Source organism: Lampetra fluviatilis, chromosome 27, assembly GCF_964198595.1.
Source record: "Lampetra fluviatilis chromosome 27, kcLamFluv1.1, whole genome shotgun sequence".
Lineage (NCBI taxonomy): Eukaryota > Metazoa > Chordata > Hyperoartia > Petromyzontiformes > Petromyzontidae > Lampetra > Lampetra fluviatilis.
The window spans coordinates 2,926,103-2,945,177 of record NC_136301.1 but is presented as its reverse complement, the minus strand read 5'-3'; the positions used below and the strand labels follow the sequence as shown (position 1 = coordinate 2,945,177).

At 48.6% G+C, this 19,075-nt stretch overlaps 3 protein-coding genes across 3 annotated transcripts in view; 2 read left to right on the top strand and 1 right to left on the bottom strand.

Moving 5' to 3' along the window:
- The window catches only part of CZIB (CXXC motif containing zinc binding protein), a 379,487-nt gene that overhangs the window by 42,945 nt on the left and 317,467 nt on the right, over positions 1–19,075 (bottom strand). The gene's annotated exons all lie outside the window — the stretch shown is intronic.
- LOC144942429 (beta-galactoside alpha-2,6-sialyltransferase 2-like) lies at positions 1,554–8,966 on the top strand. The gene is made up of 5 exons (XM_078869302.1): positions 1,554–2,109; positions 2,755–2,852; positions 5,522–5,623; positions 7,143–7,320; positions 8,114–8,966. Exons 1-5 carry the CDS (start codon positions 1,554–1,556, stop codon positions 8,362–8,364), a joined length of 1,185 nt encoding a protein of 394 aa, XP_078725428.1. The 3' UTR covers positions 8,365–8,966.
- Positions 18,780–19,075, top strand: part of LOC144942428 (scavenger receptor cysteine-rich domain-containing protein DMBT1-like) — a 46,812-nt gene continuing 46,516 nt past the window's right edge. The window contains exon 1 of the mRNA XM_078869301.1: positions 18,780–18,864. Coding sequence (XP_078725427.1) covers positions 18,780–18,864 — 85 coding nt within the window. The remainder of the gene's footprint in view (positions 18,865–19,075) is intronic.

The following is a 19,075-nucleotide window of genomic DNA, read 5'->3' as shown; positions in this document are numbered from 1 at the left end:
CAGTCACGAAGGCTTCAAATCTAGAATTGAAATATTTCGTGAGATTGTCTCTGTCCAGCTGAAGCAGTGGCGTGGAGAGGTCGGTCGTCAATTGGAGTTAAAGGTGACTTACGGGTCAAGAGGTCAGAGTGCTGAGCTGGAACTCCAGAGACCCTGGGTTCAAGTCTTGGTTTCATAGACCGACTATAATTTATATTCTTGGTTCTTTCGGTAAAGTCACGTAGAAGGGAAATAATATTAATATAAAACATTCTCACGACGTTTCAACTGCAACACAAGCAATCATCATCAGGCGTGAAATCCACAACAAGAAAAAAAACCTTTTTTTTTCAAATTTTCTTGCTGTGGATTTCACGCCTGATGATGATTGCTTGTGTTGCAGTCAAAACGTGAGAATTTTTTATTGTTTTATATTTATATTATTTTATTATTTCCCTTCTACGTGACTTTACCGAAGAACCAAGAATATGAATCCCCGCAGTCACAAAAGCTTTAAATCAAAATTCGACTATCATTTACTTTGCTTTCTTGTACGTTCTTATGTGGTACAGCAACCAGGCGTGATGGTGGCTATGCACTCTTGTGATTCGTTGAGCATTGGAGGGGAGGTGCGTCCAGTAGATATTTGTGAAACTCCTGAACTCCTCACACATGCCCCTTCCTCCGTCATTATCGAGTGTCGCAAGGTCCATATTGCGGTTCGGATGGGGGGGGGGCGCTGTTTCAGAGGTTTCCCTCTGGCCACGCTGCTAACCAGGGATGGAGGGGAATTACGCTGGTGTGGCACTCATGCCTGGCGCACCTTGTTACCTCTGAACTCGAAAACTGCCTGCCCGATTCTATCCCATACTCGCACGTGCAGACACATCGTCGGCAGTCCTTAGGGGTACGAGGATGATGTCGAGGTTTACTGGTGGCTCTTGAAGTGACTGAGGAGTTCAATTCTGGTAAAGTCACGTAGGTAAAAAAAAATAGAAATAAAATTATAAATCACGACGTTTCGGAGGCAACACAAGTCTCCGTCATCAGGTGGGACCGTCACAGCTAGACCATGATGCCAGCACACAATTTACGACTTGTCTCGAGTGACCACAGCAGTATCGATATTTCATGGACTCCAAAACGTCTCGTTGCACTCAGACACCCGCGTGTGTGCGATTTCTTCCCCATCGCCGAGCCGTGAACCGTGTGTCAATGTTGAGAGGTGGTACGTGGACTGCAGGAGCACGTCAGAAGCACGCTGACAACGAAACATAAACCCACGCGCACCCCTTTTCCACTTGCACATTCGAGTCGTGCCGTGGCCCTGCCGAGCCCTCCGCCAGCAGCGGTGCGAGCAAGCCGTTGCAAGGCTGCACCTTTATCTAATTCCGTATCTATAATCAATACCCGTACCACGCTGACGCGCGCACGCACGCGGCCACGTGTCATTTATCTCAGGCATTGCCTGTCCCCGATATCGTCTCAGATGCGTATCGGGTGTTTGTATTCGGCGTTGCAACAGCCCTTGTCACCCATCAGGTGTCCTCCATACGTGAGCGCAGACCGTAACGATGAGCGGCCGTTACTACACGGCTCTGTGCCTCCTCCAAACCTGCCACGTGCTCTTCCACCTCGTCCAACTCCCCGACGCTCTACCGCCTCCTCTGCCTCCTCCTCCTCCTGCCCTTCATCGCCACCAGCCAGAACGCGTCGCCAACAGCCTCGTGCCGGAGTCGAACCCGGCGCGCGCGGCTCCGCGGCTCGAGCGAGACGACCCGCCCCCCGCCTACCGGGCGATGTTGCGGGCGTGGGAGGAATGGAGGGCGATGGCGATGATGGAGAGCGCGGAGGAGAGAGGGGAAGAGAGGCGGGAGGGGGAAAAGATTCGCGGGAAGTCGGCGCGATGCCCCGTGCCGCCCCGCGAGCAGCAGCTGTGCGCGTTGCGTCACTTGGCCGAGGACAGCGGCACCGAGCTCTTGGACGCCGAGTCGCCGTTACCATGGCCGGGAGCTCTGCCTGTCCGCTCGCTCGCTCGCTCGCTGGAGGCGGAGGGCAGGAGGTGGAAGAGGTGCGCCGTGGTGGCGAACTCCGCCTCGCTCCTCGCCGCTGAGATGGGAGCCGAGATCGGTGAGTGATCAGCCTCCACATCACGGAGGACGGGGGAAAGGTCGAGCAGACGCAGAGCGGACAGCGACAAATGGCACGATTGACGTTGTGAATTAATAAGAGTTCGTATATTTACTGGAATGAGCGAGGTTGTGTGTGTGGGGGGGAACTTGGGAAGAGAATCGATGTCGAGGGAATTTTAAAGCGCGGCAGTGCGAGAGAAGAAGCAGACACACGTGTTGGCAGTGTGGTGAGTGAGTGGTTGGGGTGAGTGGATGGGTAAGTGGGTGGGTGGGTGGGTGGATGGGTGAGTGGTTGGGTGAGTGGGTGGGTAAGTGAGTGAGTGGGTGGATGTGTGAGTGGTTGGGTGAGTGGTTGGGTGGGTGAGTGGGTGGATGTGTGAGTGGTTGGGTGAGTGAGTGAATGGTTAGATGAGTGGGTGGGTGAGTGAGTGGGTGAGTGAGTGAATGGGTGTGAGGCTGGGTGAGTGGTTGGGTGAGTGAGTGGGTGAATGAGTGAATGGTTGGATGAGTGAGTGGGTGAATGAGTGAATGGTTGGATGAGTGAGTGGGTGGGCGCCGCTCCCTGTGATCATGAGCCTATTGGTCCGTGATGTTTATTTATCGTCATTATCGATCTTTGTATTTGTGTGTCGACCACGTGCAGATTCCCACGACGCCGTCCTGCGGTTCAACACGGCTCCCACCACGGGATACGAGCGTCACGTGGGCAGCAAGACGACAGTTCGCCTCATCAACTCAATGGTGACGTCATCCCCCGTGCACTGTGATTATGATGATGATGGATGATAATACTTTTATACTGGTAGGAACCCACTGGTTCCACCAGCCCACAGGGGATTATTGTGTCCGTCCGTCCGTCGTGCAGGGAGGGGCTGGGTGTGGAGGGAGGGGCTGGGTGGGGAGGGAAGGATCGGGAGGGGCTGGGAGGAGTGGGGCTGGGTGGGGAGGGGCTGGTCACCCCGTGATGCCCTTATAAAACTCAACGTTTAACCTACTCACGCCGGCTTGTGCCCGCCCTCACAGTCGGGCATATTTGCGGAATACACCACGCCGCCGTTGACCCTGGCCATTGACCGAGCAACCCAACGTTCCTACAAGCTCCCTCCTTAGGAATGTGTTTTTACGAAGCGTCGTTCACGCATCTCAAAACGCCGCTTGATTGAACCACGGTCAAGCGGGAAGGCATCCAACACCGGCACCAACAATTGGCAAGGCTTTGTGGTCCTATACTCGGGATGTTTGACCAATTCTATAACGAGTGTTTCTACAGGGTGCTTCAAAAATAAAATATCGACACTTCTGAGAATTTGCAGCAACGCCACGAGAAGTTAACCGCCTCTGGAGACCACCTGGAGAAGATCCCAGGCACGCGTTGACAATAAAGGCGAACAAGTGGAGACGCATATTCTTGGTTCTTTCGGTAAAGTAACGTAGAAGGGAAATCATAAAATAATAAAAATAATAAACAATAAAAAATTCTCACGACGTTTCGACTGCAACACAAGCAAATCGTCATCAGGTGTGAAATCCACAGCAAGAAATTTGTAAAACATTTGATTTTTTAAAATTTGTAACAAAATAATTTTGATTTGTGTTCAAATTTTCACAAAAAATTGAAAAAATCAAAATCTAATTTTTTAAAATTTTCTTGCTGTGAATTTCACACCTGATGATGATTGTTTGTGTTGCAGTCGAAACGTCGTGATCATTTTTATCGTTTTATATTTTTATTATTTTATTATTTCCCTTCTAGGTGAATATGAATCCCTGCAGTCACGAAAGCTTTCAATCAAAATTTAAGTGGAGACGCTTTGACTTTTTGAAGCTATTAACATCACATTTGTTATCACGTAACAGCGTATTATCCGCTCTTTTTCCATTAAAACCGACAGTCTCGTGTAAGCGTTCAAACATTGTATTTGAAGCACCCTGTCTAGGTGGGAGTAAAACGAAGCATCTGCACGAAACCCACGAGTGAGAGGGGGTGGGTGGGGGGGAAGGGTAACACGCAGTCCGCCTACACATGGATGCAGAACCGGCCCTAGACCTTTGGGGGCCCTAAGCAAAATTTGGTTGGAAGCCCCTTTGATGTATGATTTGTTTGACCCACTAGCTAGCAGTGACTCTAGGGGGCCCTCTGCTGGCCACGGGGCCCTTTGCAATTGCAAGGGTCGCTTAGTGGCTGGGCCGGCTCTGCATGGATGCTAACCCACTCGCTGGAAGCGCCATACCCCCTGGCACGCCGGAGATGGTGATGTCGTCGTCCCACGTGTCGGGGAGTTTCACACCTCCACCGTGCTGGGTTACAGGCCACGTCCGGTTGAGCCACGTGACCCTCGAGACGGGCTTCCTTGATCATCTTCAGCGAAGGTGCACGATGTTGTGCATCTTCTTGTGCTGTTTCATTCAGACTCTGTCGCCTCGACGGACCTGGTTTTCACCTGAGGACGGCTGCTTGCGTTGTGGCCGAAACGTCGTGAGAATTATTTTATTGTGTTTTATTTTTATTATTTTATTACTTCCCTTCTACGTGACTTTACCGAAAGAACCAAGAAGATGAATCCCTGCAGTCACGAAAGCTTTAAATCGAGATGTTGTGCATTTTCCCAATTGTGTAATTTACGAGTAATGGAAGTTGTTGTTTTTTTTAAGCAGGACCCTGACGCCTGCCACAGATGGGATATTTGTTGTCGAATGACGTCACGAGGATGTTTAACATCCACCCTAAAGCATATTCTTAGGTTTTTTTTCGGTAAAGTCACGTAGGTAAAAAATTTAAATTAATAAAAGTTAAATAAAAATAGAATAAAAATCACGACGTTTCGAAGGCAACACAAGCTTCCGTCTTCAGGTGGAACCGTCACAGCACGATAGCTGTATCAAGTGAGAGCTATTTTACTTTGATTAATTTTAATTTTTTACCTACGTGACTTTACCGAAAAAACCTAAGAATATGAATCCTTGCAGTCACGAAAGCTTCAAATCTAGAATTAACACCCTAAAGCAGACGACGTGCGCAAGTATTATTATTATCATGGTTGATACTCCCGCAGTATTAACCAGGGCAGCCGCTGGGTTCTAACCACGAATCCTCCGCGCCAAGCGCTCAACGCCCCGGAACCCTCTCCGTGATTCCATTGCTAACAGACGCTCAGTCAATCCACTGCTGGCTGATGACATCATTGCTGTACGCACTTCTCATCTAAATCCATCTCTGGATTTCTTGTCTTTCTATCTTTCTTGTCTGTCATCTCGCTAGGGGTTCATATATTGAAAGAGCCTCCCCCCCCCCAATGAAAATATATTCCTGCTTTTGCAACTCCCCTCTCCCCGCCTCCTCTAATGGACCATTAGCCCCCCCCCCCCCCGCCCCCATCTCGTACGTGGTGACCCTTGCAATGATCGAACAGGTGGTGACGCGGAAAAAGTTTAACTTCCACACGGACCCGCTCTACAAAGACGTCATTCTGGTTCTGTGGGACACTCCTCCTCCCAACTGCGACGTGTCCTTGGTACCGACTCACACGCGCGCAACAACACACACACACACTGCCCCGTGTAGCCTTAGCAGACTTTCGGGGCGTTGTGCTGTTTGCGCGAGTAGCATCACTTATGAAGGCCGGCACGGCACACAAGAAGGTGGGTGGCCAGCACCACGCTCGGCCGCCTTTGTCTCCCCAGTGGCGACGTTTACACATCGCATAAGGTACTCGTTTGAGGCTGAATCGACCTAGGGGAGGACCAGGACCGATTAAAATCATCGTCACTGGTGTTGGCTGCGAACAAGAATCGAACTCGGTTCGCCAGGTTCATAGCGCAACGCGCTGACCGCTACACGACCGCTCCCCACAACACACAACACACGCACGGCTTAACATTTGGTTCTGCACTTAATTTGGCTAAATTCCACGTCTCTAAATGTTAATTGTTACTGTGACTATCACGCGACGACCATTGCTCTCACGAGGCACGAGAGGGTGGAGAATGCGACGTCCTCCGCTGTGCGTGGACTGGAGGCCCCCCCTTGAAGAAGGGATTTCAGACGTAGGTCTGTGACATCCGCTTCCGCGAGCAGTTCGGTAGACTTACGACTGGATTCATATTCTTAGGTTTTTTCGGTAAAGTCACGTAGGTAAAAAAAATTAATAAAAGTAAAATAAAAATTACGACGTTTCGGAAGCAACACAAGCTTCCGTCTTCAGGTGGAACCGAAACGTCGTGATTTTTATTTTTATTTTACTTTTATTAATTTTAATTTTTTACCTACGTGACTTTACCGAAAAAACTTAAGAATATGAATCCTTGCAGTCACAAAAGCTTCAAATCTAGACTTACGACTGGATCAAGCGTCTTGCGACGTTCAACCGAGAGCACGATCGGCGTGACGTCACGCAGATTGCACGATCCGATAACAAATTGTAGGTGTTTGTCTTGAGCCAACTTTTTGTTACCGGAAATTGGTGCTGATATTGATTTGTGTTTGTGCACTGGTTTCTGCTGAAATGCATTTCCTTTCTTAATGATCTGTGTTTGATTTCGATTTAAAGCTTTCGTGACTGCAGGGATTCATCTTCTTGGTTCTTTCGGTAAAATCACGTAATAATAGTCACAAATAATAAAATAAAATAACTTAAACATAATAATTATGTTTTATTTTTATTATTTTATTATTTCCCTTATACGTGACTTTAACGAAAGAACCAAGAAGATGATCTGTGTTTGGTTAATTTCAGTTTGGTTTGTGCCATGGTTTATCTTTGCTTCGTTGCTGTGCTTTGCGTTTCTGTGGTTTGTTTGTGGAGTCTCAGGTCCGTCACCTTTTCAACTTGGACTCTCCTGGTATCTCGAGCTATATCACCTTGTTAAACAAATCCACTTGGAGGTGTGACTTGTCGGCCCAGGGATTCATCAAGAAGAAGATGAATCCCTGCAGTCACGAAAGCTTTAAATCGAAATTTAATTCCTACAGTCACGAAAGCTCCAAATTAAGTTTGCCCTCTCTTCCACCACCGCCGCCGCCCCGTTCCACAGTGGTACCGCAACAGGAACGCGCCGTTCTTCGACGCCTACGTGGCCCATCGGCGCCAGCGTCCTGGCCAGCACTTCTACCTGTTGCACCCTCGCTTCGTGCGCGGCGCGTGGGGCCTCGTGCAGGAGAACCTGGGCCTGTGCCACGCCCGTCAGACCCCCACGTCCTCGGGGTTCCTGGGTACGAGGACGCAGGGATACGACAACAAACACCGACAAATAAAACGGTGGCCACCGCAGGCCAGAGGTCGCAAACGGGTTTTGATTCCTTACCCGTACCCGGCTGCACCAGGGTCGCAAACGGGTACCCGTACCCGGCCGTACCCGTACCCGGCCGGGTATCGGGTACCTGATTGCGACCTCTGGGATGAAGCCATGTTGCAGGCGCGGGTGGGTTGATTCTAGGAACTTGAATTGTAAGAAGAGACAAGACGTTGGGAAATGAGTGACAAACAGTTACTCACCAGTGACTGACGGCCTACCCGTACCCGTACCCGGCCGCACCAGGGTCGCAAACGGGTACCCGTACCCGACCAGATGTGTAAAAACTAAAAAACTAAAAAAATATATTTTGTTACGTGGAGAGACATATATGGAAAGTAGTTGTGTTGCCTGCCGATTAACTTTGTCCCCATATTTACTTGCATTCGTGTGGAGACAAGCGTGGGCTGGCATTACACCTGCTTGCTCTTAGGTTTTTTCGGTGAAGTCACGTAGGTAAAAATAAAAATAAAGAATAAAAATAATGGAAATAATAATAGAAATAAAATAATTATTTTATTATTTAATTTAATTTTATTTCTATTATTTTTTATTTTTACCTACGTGACTTTACCGGAAAAACCTAAGAGCATGAATCCTTGCAGTCACGAAAGCTTCAAATCTAGAATTCCACCTGCTTCTCAGCCAAACCACGTTTTTTAACCCCCCTTTCGCGCCCGGTCAAGCCTCGTCTTCCTCAACTGCCCCCGCAGGCGTGATGCTGATGATGTCGTTGTGCGAGGAGGTGGACGTCTACGATTACATCCCTCCGCAAGGACGCGCCTCCCGCCGTTGTCACTACTTCGAGCCGGGCGATGATCCGGCGTGTTCCATGGGGGGCCGTCACCCCATCACCAGCGAGAAGCTGTTCGCGCTGCGCCTTTCCGCATATGCGGCCGAGCGAGCCTTCAGCAGTGGCCGCCTTCACCTGCCCGGCCTCAACAAGCTCACCTGTCCACACTGACCGGCCTCACCTGGTCCACACTTCGCTCCGTGAACTCACCAACCGGTTAAATCTCAGCAGTTAATCCAGACTCTCCAGCCTTACATCTACTCTCAGCTGGTTCCATCAACCAACCAATCAACCCCACCTGCCCTTTGGAACCTCGGCCTGCCCACACTTAGCTCTGTGACACAATAAAGCAACCATTTGGCGGCAGGGTGATGGCACAGAGGTAACGCTCGTGCCTCACAGCAAGAGGGGCCTAGGTTTGATTCCTGACTCGGGTGCCTTTCTCTGTATAATCTGTATGTTCTCCCCTGTTCTGGATGATTGTCCTCCCACGCTCTTTAGTTTCATCTCAGAGCTATCGAAAACATCATTGGTGTTAGCCAAGATACACCTCGATGCTTATAACTTACCTGCTAAAGTACACAATTGGGATTGCATATAACAGCATCACCCGCTACTGCAAAGAACTTGGCAGGACCCTCCACAGAAAGAGTTTTGATCTCAGTGAGGCTCTCCTGGTAAGCGATCATAACTAACCTCATCTGCCCAGAATTCTGCAATCCAACCAACCAGCATCATGGTGGACACTATTAATGGTGGACACCACACGTGGTTGTGCACTGCCCCATGCGCCCTTGGCTCACGAAGTAAATGGGCACCGGAACAAAAGCAGAGGTGCTCGGTATGGCTCTTTAGACTCAGCTCGGTAGAGCTCGGAGAGGTGAGATCAGCGCATTAAAACACATTCCTCCTGCGGAGGGAGCTGGTAGGTACGTTGGATTGCTCGGTCAATGGCCAGGGTCAATGGCGGCGTGGTGTATTCCGCAAATATGGCCGACTGTGAGGGCGGGCACAAGCCGGCGTGAGTAGGTTAAACGTTGAGTTTTATAAGGGCACCACGGGGTGACCAGCCCCTCCCCACCCAGCCCCACCCCACCCTCCCCACCCAGCCCCTCACCCTCCCCACCCAGCCCCTCCCCACCCTCCCCACCCAGCCCCTCCCCACCCTCCCCTTTCCACCCAGCCCCACCCCTCCCATTTTTGGATGCACGACGGACGGACGCTCACAATAATCCCCTGTGGGCTGGTGTAACCAGGAGGTTCCTACCAGTAAGATCTGCGCTGTGGGATGTTCCAAACCGGAGATGCAATTCACAACTCCCGTGACGTCTCCCATTGACGCCAATGCAATGTGTAACCTCAGAACCGTACGACCTAAAAACGAGTGCCATGCAACCAGTGGGACGGTCTTCGACGAACGAAATGCAACGGTGTAAGGAAAACTCCTGGTGTGCGGTGAAAATAAAATAAGCTCCGTGGCCGATTTTCACTGTAACTCTTTATTAATTTCACGGATTGTCGAGCAAAAAAAACGCCGCGGTGAGGAACCACGTTGGCCTATAGCACTGGTCAACACACTTTTTCTGGCATAAGGTATTCCAACGGTTTTAAGGTAATTTTGGGGAGCTGATTCCAAATCTGGCATCAGTTTTTGTCTATCACATCACGTTTTTGAGATATCAAATATTGCATTTTCAATAAAAACTGCAAAAGAAAAATATTAAATGAATGTGGATATCTACATTAAATGATATTATAAAGACACTATCCTAAAAATACAGCACCATATTTTAACACTGAAGCAGTCACTGACTCGCAACAACTTGCAATCATAAGTGACAGAGTTAATTTCGGGTAAAATCAATGAAAATGGGGTATGCCGATAGCATAAAAACGAGATGTGATAGAGCAATTCTGAGATCAGATTTGGAATCAGCACCCTGAAATTAGTCTAAAACAGCTGCAAAAGTCCAGGCCAGAATTTTTTTTGTTGACCAGTGTAATGAATGTCCCACCATTGAAGGTTGCGGTGAGAATCCGCGCGGCAACAGTGCAGCCCACCGCGTTTCCGAACGGTGCGTTTCAAATCGGCAAAAACTAAAAAAAAGCCACAGCCCGCATCCACTTCAATACACACTGTCGTGCCGGATCCACAAGGCACACATGCAAGTGCTACGTGCAGTTCGGCTGAGTTTCAAAGACGCAGAGCACGATCCATGTACGATTTGTACCTCCCGAGAAACCGTGTGTGCATGTATTTGTTGTTCGCCCATTCAACCCTATGTGGAACATTTTACGGCTAATGATGGGTCTTTGTTCGGGCTTTTCTAGACGGATGTCGACCCCTTCAATCGAGGAGTTACATGATCCCAGGCGCCTCTACACAATCCCTGTGAAAAAAGCGCTTCATAGCTCATGGCATTCCTCCACTCTAAGTACAGACGCTGGTTCTGTATACAGACGGGAAGGAAAGAGACGTAAAACTAATTAACGCTATCTGACCCAAAAACCTTTATTATGATTAATGTTGGTCGCGAAAGCCTACGTGTTAAACAAACTAAATTGATGTATTTGCCTGCATACTAAGGGTGGGGTCGCAGTGAGCGAGGGCCGTGTCTCAAAACTCACACTCGTCATCATCAGCAGCAGCCATGTTCAATCTACCGATGGATGAAGGTCTCTAAAAAGCCGTTGCTATCTCTCGAGACCATTCTGCACTGCAAAACAATTACGCCGAAGCATGTGCACGCGAGCTGATGTTGTAGCAGAAAACATTTATCAAAAAGTCTATTTAATTAAGTAGAACGTGTTGTCTATATTTATTTAAAGTTGCGCATGTGACGTCACATTTCTCAAACACCCCCCCCCCTTGTCACACATCGTCACAAATGTCTGACCCCCCCCCCACTCCCTAGGTGCGTGACGTCATTTATCGACGGCCCCATACTCCAAGAGCCCAGGTTGTAAATGCAAAACAAGACGCGACCTTTTGGGTGCTGGGAATCCTTTGAGGAGGCCCACGACCTTGGACTGCAGATTCGTGTGCCCTGCATTTAGGGCTGCCTCGTCCTATTGCCCAAGAGTGGTGCGTACGTGAGGCTTTGTACGAACGGTCGTCGTGTTTTCTGCTGGGGTGGGGAGGTCAATTGGATACACCGTGAGCGGTGGTGTTCACGTGTCCACGTCAGCATTTGGTGGCACGTACTACATGCAAGCCGCGTACACTCCACGCGGTTCAAGAACACGATGCATATTTAAACAAGGACTGTGGGACTTGGCACTGGCAAACATTCATCACGCTATGCAAACTAGATTGCACAATTAAACAGGTGACTAAATATAGCTCGTGATATCGACTGAGACCATGGGAACGGGCTGTCTTTATTTTAATAACACGTGAACGCTTGGTCAACGCAGCGTGGCATGGCACACACACACACACGCTTAACCCGAGGGGGAGAGGTGTGGGAGGAAGGTTGATGGTACACGAAGAGATCACGTGTGATAGACACAGCCCCCTGCAGGTATAAGGATTCACGTGTGACACACCCAGCCTTGCAGGTGTAGTGACTGACTTGGAGACACTGAGAGTAGGAGACACCCTGTTTATTAACGCGGCCTTCACAGTTCACACTTTAGCAACTACCGTTGCCAGTCAGGGCAGCTTGCAGACTGCCTGACTGGCGACGTCGAGATGGCGAAGACGGCGACGAAGACTCCAGCAGCAGCACGACAAGGGGATCCCACTCCACACGACAGCCCTGAGCTCTCGCTCGGGGCCTCCTTTTATGCTCCCAGCTCCGCCCCGGCCACGCCCTCTCTCTAGAACCTACTAGCGGGTTCTCGGGCTTCCCCCACGTGCCCCTTCTGTAACCTTTACCCGACATCCCTCTCTCTCTCGTCTATCACGTGACCTGCTGTCAGTCAGGGCTGCTGTAACTGCAGATCCCCTTCCTTGCCAGCAACAAGCGCTATGCTGCTAAGTGACCAATTATATGTCACTACAACAGTTATAAGTGTTCACGTGTGATACACCAAGCCTGTAAGGGTTCATGTGTCAATCTCTTCGAGGTATGAAGGGGGCGAGTCGATTACCGACCTCGCCAAGACAGAGCCCACGGGGCTCGCTCACAGTGGACGGTTCACTGCTGGGCACAGATGAGGGTTGCCAACTCGGACTGCAGCTATTCTGGCATATTTTTTGGCTATCATGAATAATGCGTTTTCTTAAAATATCCCATTTTTTTAAATCTCCCAGAATGCATTCAATAGAGGAGCCGCGGTGGAAAGTTCAATAACCACCCCGCCTGGTAAACAGGAGGTCATGGGTTCGATCCCTACACAAACGGCTGTATCTCTGTAGTTTCCAAGTTCTCCCCCTGGTCGCGTGGATTTTTTACCGGGCCCTCCAGTTTTTCCCTCCCACATTTAGAAACATGCGTTTCAGAGTGTTTGGCTGCTAAACATTTCCACGTGATAAGCCACTTCGTTGAGCGATCATTTGTGTCCAGGTCGCTTCTGAAAAAGATCGATATCGTTCCGTGGGTCTACCTGGTAAAATATAAATTAAAAGTTCAGTTTCATACAACTAAAAGTTAATTTTGTTTCAATCACTGGGGGGCCGATGCCAATTCGGTTAAAGACTCACGGCCTATCCGGGAGGGTTAGCAACCCCCAGCGCAGACGTGCCAGTCACAAAACCCCAACGGGGACTGCGAGAGTAGGCCCCCACCAAGGGCAGGACCAGTTGTGATATATTCTTTGGTTCTTTCGGTAAAGTCACGTATGAAGAAAAAATAATTAATTAAATTAAATACTAGCATACGACGTTTCGATTGCAACACAAGCAATCATCATCAGGTATATATTAAATACAAACACAAATCGAGTATACTTAGAAATGTAATGTAATACAACAGAGAGTCGGATAACATAACAGTCAACACCCTATCTGGTTGATTATTATTTTATCTTTATACGTGACTTTACCGAAAGAACTAAAGAATAATTCCTGCAGTCACGAAAGCTCCAAATTAAGTTGTGATATAATTTGCCCCCGATGTTATCCGTGGCCGGGAATCCAACTCGGATGGGCCGGTTCAGGTCGCTGCACTGTAAAATCACTTGCGCCGCCGTTCTGCATTGAAGGTTAAACATTGGCGCCGTAAACAAGACGCCATTCTCATTTACAACCTTGTGAAAGAGAATGGGATGAACGCAGCCAATTGTGGCCTATTTGCATATTTATCAGGGTTTTTTTTTATTTTGCAATAACTTCAACACAACGTGAAGTCGATAAAGAACCAGATGCAGACAAAATCGTCGCGTCCAATAACCGCATCACTATCACAGGTGGACACGTCACAAACACCCAAAATAATGTCGAGGCCAACGATTGGACAATAAAAGCTAGAAAAGACTGGAAGATAACTGGGGGGGGGGGGGGGGAGTTACGTGCTGATGAAAGAAAGACAATAGCGGCAACCGTAAGGAAACGAAACGTAAGATAAGAATTGTTTGTTGCAGGACGCAATAGTGCACATTGCAACAGTGTAAGTATGCAGAGTTGGCGGGCGGTTGTTACCAAGCAGCATTCAAACTCGACCGCCACAGCGGATGATACGTGGAGCATTAAACCTCGGCAGGTAAGGTCAGTCAGGCAATAAACGCAAGAACACAAAGCTGAATGGGAGGAGGGTTGTTCACGGGCGAAACAGACATCGTCCACCAATCGAAATGCTGTCGCTCGCGGGCGTGATTTTCTTGTTTGAAAGATTACTTATTAACCCATCTGTTGATGCAAGGTTAACCCTATTAAATAGTACACACACACACACACCTGTGTGCAAAGAGGAAGTTCGTAAAAGTTCATCGTGGCCAAAGCTGTTGGTTGTTACCACCTCCGCACCCCATTGCCGATGTCCCCCAGCCTTCGTCTGTCCCTGCAGCTGCTGCACAATTAAGACGCGTCACCTCCAAGATCTCCTCCCGGCTGTCTCAACCCCACCATCTGCTCCCGAGTTACTTTCTCTCTCTTCTTCTTCCACGCGTGTGTCCCGCCCACGTGGAGGTGTTCGCTGTCCTTGCCAACCTTCTCCACCCTAACCCTGTCCTGCGCCATCTCTCTGTCCGCTCCTCGGCCCACCGTGTCCAATCGCACCCGCCAACTCCAACATCTTCTGCCTTTCTCTCGATCTCTTTCTATCCACTTGCACCACTTGCAGCTTCTGATCCACACCACTCTAACCCTGTCTTGCGCCATCTCTCTGTCCGCTCCTCGGGCCACCGTGTCCAATCGCCCCCGCCCACCCCACCCCAACATATTCTGCCTTCCTCTCGATCTCTTTCCATCCACTTGCACCACTTGCAGCTTCTGACCCACATCATTTGTCCTGTTGTCTCTCCACGTGACCGAACCACACACGCCTGTTTTCTCTCTCTCTCTCTCATCTTCTCTGCGATTTCCACCACCTTGAGTCTTCCTCTCGCTTCTTCCTTTCTCACCCTTGTCCTTCCTTGTTAAACCCCAACATCCATCGCAACATTCTCACCTCTGCGACTGCTGGAGACGACCAATCCAGTGTCCATCTCGGCAAACGAGCCCTGCGCCCCCCTTCACACGCGTTCCACCGAGCGTAACCCAGGAATTCCCTTTCCCAAACGGTATCTCATCTTGCCTGCCATGGTGCCTTCCGTAATTCTGCACTGCTTATTACCCCGTCTTGCCACAACATCCGTCTCAGAAATCCTGAGCTCAAATGCCAGCAATTTTCTTTCGAGCCGCTTCAGGGTCTGCCTCCTCTTCATCTACGCCAGTGCTAACGAAAGCACTCCTGGTCTTAAACACCGTTTACTTAACATTCGGACGTATCTCTCTCTTATCATCCACAGTGGTGTCTACAGCCCATAAAATACCTGCGTGCCTTATAAAGCAATTCCCGTTGTATACTTTATAACAGTCTCCTGCTTTATAAATATTACACAAAGTCCTTGTAAATCTTACACCACTTCAGTAGAAAAAGTGTGTACGTATACCGAAATACACGTCACCGGAGGAACAACACAAAGTCCTCTCACCCATCAACCTTGTGGCTTCCTGCCATGCCTTGTGATTCGACTGGCAGGAGCCCCGTTTCATCACGACGAAAATGTTTGACTAAGCAGTAGTACATTTTGATTTAAAGCTTTCTTGACTGCAGGGATTCATATTCTTGGTTTTTTCGGTAAAGTCACGTAGGAGGAAAACAATAAAACAATAAAAATATAAAACAATAAAATTCTCACGACTTTTCCCTTCTACGTGACTTTACCGAAAAAAACAAGAATATCGAGCAGTCGTAGTTATATAGGCTGTGAACAAGCGGTCCTATAAATGAGCCCTCAGGACCCCATGAGGACACGACATCATTAGCAGTCGCCGATTGCGACAAACATCCCTCCTTGTTGGACAAGCATGCCATTAGCCAACAGAGAGCAGTGGCTGAGAGGCCTACATGAGTCTCGACGATTTAGCAAAATACAACCAGCAACGGAATCAAAAGTAGCACTAAGATCCAGAAGAATCATGATGGGTAGTGCACCAAAAATCGGCAATCATGGATGATTTTCAAGCTTGCGTGCCGTGCCGCGTCGTCATCTTACTTGCAGCAGCATCACGTTGCCGTCCACTCATTGATATGCTAATTTTTTCTCTGCCCCCTCCATCTCTCCGCCCCCGCCCCCCTCTCTATATTTAAGGCCCCGTCACAGAAACGACCTCTCTCTTTGTGCCGATATGTGTCCTCTCTCTGTGTGTCCTTGTGATGTCTGTCTGCTTGTATGTCTGTCTATAGTTTTCTAGTTAGATTTTTGTTGCTATTTCTTTTATGCCTGATGATGATTGCTTGTGTTGCAATCGAAACGTCGTAATATGCTATTATTTAATTTATTATTTTATCTTTAGACGTGACTTTACCGAAAGAACCAAAGAATACATGGATACATGATTTACAACCTTAACCAAGTGCTGTTCTCCGTACGATGCCTTGCTCTAAAGCCAGAATGAAATGGCACAAACAACTTACATTCTGTATTATTAAATAAAATATATATTACAACTAAAATTCTTTACAGGGGAAACAAATACTAATTAATAACAATTGAATGATTACCAATCTATTATATAATTGCAATACCCTCCCCGCCTCAAATCACTGCACGTGATTGGGTTAAATGATGACGTCACCCTGCTGCTGCTCTATTTAAGACCGGGAGCAGGTGGATGGCTTCACCATTCTGGCAAATTGCCCGATGATGCTGGATGTAATACTGGTAGGAACCTCCTGGTGACACCAGCCCACAGGAGATTATTGTGTCCGTCCGTCCGTCGTGCATCCAAAAATGGGAGGGGTGGGGCTGGGTGGAGAGGGGAGGGTGGGGAGGGGCTGGGTGGGGAGGGGCTGGGTGGGGAGGGTGGGGAGGGGCTGGGTGGAGAGGGGAGGGTGGGGAGGGGCTGGGTGGGGAAGGGAGGGTGGGGAGGGTGGGGCTGGGTGGAGAGGGGAGGGTGGGGAGGGGCTGGGTGGGGAAGGGAGGATGGGGCGGGGCTGGGTGGGGAGGGTGGGGCTGGGTGGGGGGTGGGAGGGGTGGGGCTGGGTGGGGTGGGAGGGGTGGGGCTGGGTAGGGTGGGGTTGGGTGGGGAGAGTGAGGAGGGGCTGGGTGGGGAGGGGAGGGTGGGGAGGGGCTGGGTGAAGGTGGGTGGGGAGGGGCTGGGTGAAGGTGGGTGGGGAGGGGCTGGTCACCCCGTGGTGCCCTTATAAAACTCAACGTTTAACCTACTCACGCCGGCTTGTGCCCGCCCTCACAGTTGGCCATATTTGCGGAATACACCACGCCGCCGTTGACCCTGGCCATTGACCGAGCAACCCAACGTTCCTCCCAGCTCCCTCCGCAGGAATGTGTTTACCAGCGAAACGTCGTACTCAAAATTGTAAAAAATGTTGTTGATTCACTCTTCAACACACCGGTGGGCGAAAGTAGTGAACTGTTTGTGTGTTTGTAAACGTGACACCTTTTTTTATTGTTTGGCCGTGTCGGGTGGTGGAGCATGTTTTTTGCATGTCCACCACAAGCATATGTGGGTAATGCAGACGTGATTCCTTGCAAAAGGTTTCAGTTTGGTGTTTTAACATCCTAACACAACTGCTTTATTGCCAGAACGGGTAAAACCTATTCTTACGTCCCTAAACACACACACACACACAGATGTTGCTTCCAGATCTGAAAAATAATCTCCAGACCTGTATCCCTCCATCTCGCGCAGATGGTCAGTATACCAATGAGATTGCCGATTGGAGGAGACACGACGTTCTTTAGGTGCCACTCGAAAGTCAAAAGTATTGTAAAGTGTTGAAGTATAAAGAACCTTGTCCTCTTCTTGATTATTTCGGTAAAGTCACGTAGAAGGGAAGTAATAAAATAATAAAAATAAAACATAATAAAATGTGAGAATTATTTCATTTTATTATGTTTTATTTTTATTATTTTATTACTTCCCTTCTACGTGACTTTACCGAAAGAACCAAGAAGATGAATCCCTGCAGTCACGAAAGCTTTAAATCGAAATTTAACCTTGTCCTCCAAAGAGAATAAAATGAAAGTTTGAGGGTAAGGGTGACGAAATTGACTTGGAAAACTTAATTGCATTTAAAGACTTTCTATATCTTCTTGGTTCTTTCGGTAAAGTCACGTAGAAGGGAAATAAGAAAATAATAAAATAAAACATAATAAAATAATTCTCACGACGTTTCGGCCACAACGCAAGCAGCCGTCCTCAGGTGAAGAACAGGTCTGTCGGAAAGACAGCGTCTAAATGAAACACCACCAGGCTCATTCAGACGCTGTCTTTCCGACAGACCTGTTCTTCACCTGAGGACGGCTGCTTGCGTTTTAGCCGAAACGTCGTGAGAATTATTGTATTATGTTTTATTTTATTATTTTATTATTTCCATTCTACGTGACTTTACCGAAAGAACCAAGAAGATGAATCCCTGCAGTCACGAAAGCTTTAAATCGAAATTTGTAATTATTGTAAAGCGCCTCGTACCAAGGCGCTACATTAATCTATATAAGATATAAGTGAGATATAAAAATGTTTTAAAAAATCGGAAAATGTAGTTGAAAATATGGCATTACATTCGAGGTTGTTAAGGCTGTATGGGGAATGTTTACTTTTATATAGGAGGTTTTTTTCACGCGTGTTCGTGTATATGTCTATATGTATATAATATTTGCATGTAGACATTATTACATCGCAACGACCTACAGCACTCGCAATCAAATGGGTTAATAAACGATGCGTTAAGTCAGCCAGCACCACGCAACGGCCGCACGCACACACACACACCTTGGAGAGCAAACTTTGGCTCCACTTAAATATTTATTATTATTGAGACGCCTACGCGATTAGGGATGCAACGGGCTCCAGCAAACCTATAAAAAGGGCACGCTCGCGTCGAGGTGGGGCAGGTTGAGCGACTGACTGCTTCAACCCAAGGCTGGTACAACAGCATTGTTTGATACAACAGACGCTACGAACATCGCTGGTGATGATGATGATGACGACGATGGCTGCCACGTCCCGCGCTGGTCGCCTGCTACTCACCTGCATGCTGGTGTCACGTGCCGTAACGACAGGTAACACCAATGAGGGATTGCGTGCGTGCACGTGCACGTGTGTGTGTGTGTGCGTGCGTCTCTACTTGCCAAGCAACCCGAGCGATTTGAAGACGTGATTCGTGTGCCGATTTGTATAGAGCGTGGTTCCGTGTAACGATTTTCAGGGCGAAAATTGCGTCAAAATATGCGGAGGCGGGAGGGAGGGAGGGGAGGGGTGTTCGTTTTTGTT

What these genes read in the sequence shown, in the direction of transcription:
- LOC144942429 (XM_078869302.1), top strand. Translation starts at nt 1,554, where the DNA reads ATGAGCGGCCGTTACTACACGGCTCTGTGCCTCCTCCAAACCTGCCAC. An exon ending in TGAGATGGGAGCCGAGATCG is followed by an intron (nt 2,110 to 2,754) that starts GTGAGTGATCAG and finishes GACCACGTGCAG; the next exon opens with ATTCCCACGACGCCGTCCTG. An exon ending in CCAACTGCGACGTGTCCTTG is followed by an intron (nt 5,624 to 7,142) that starts GTACCGACTCAC and finishes CCCGTTCCACAG; the next exon opens with TGGTACCGCAACAGGAACGC.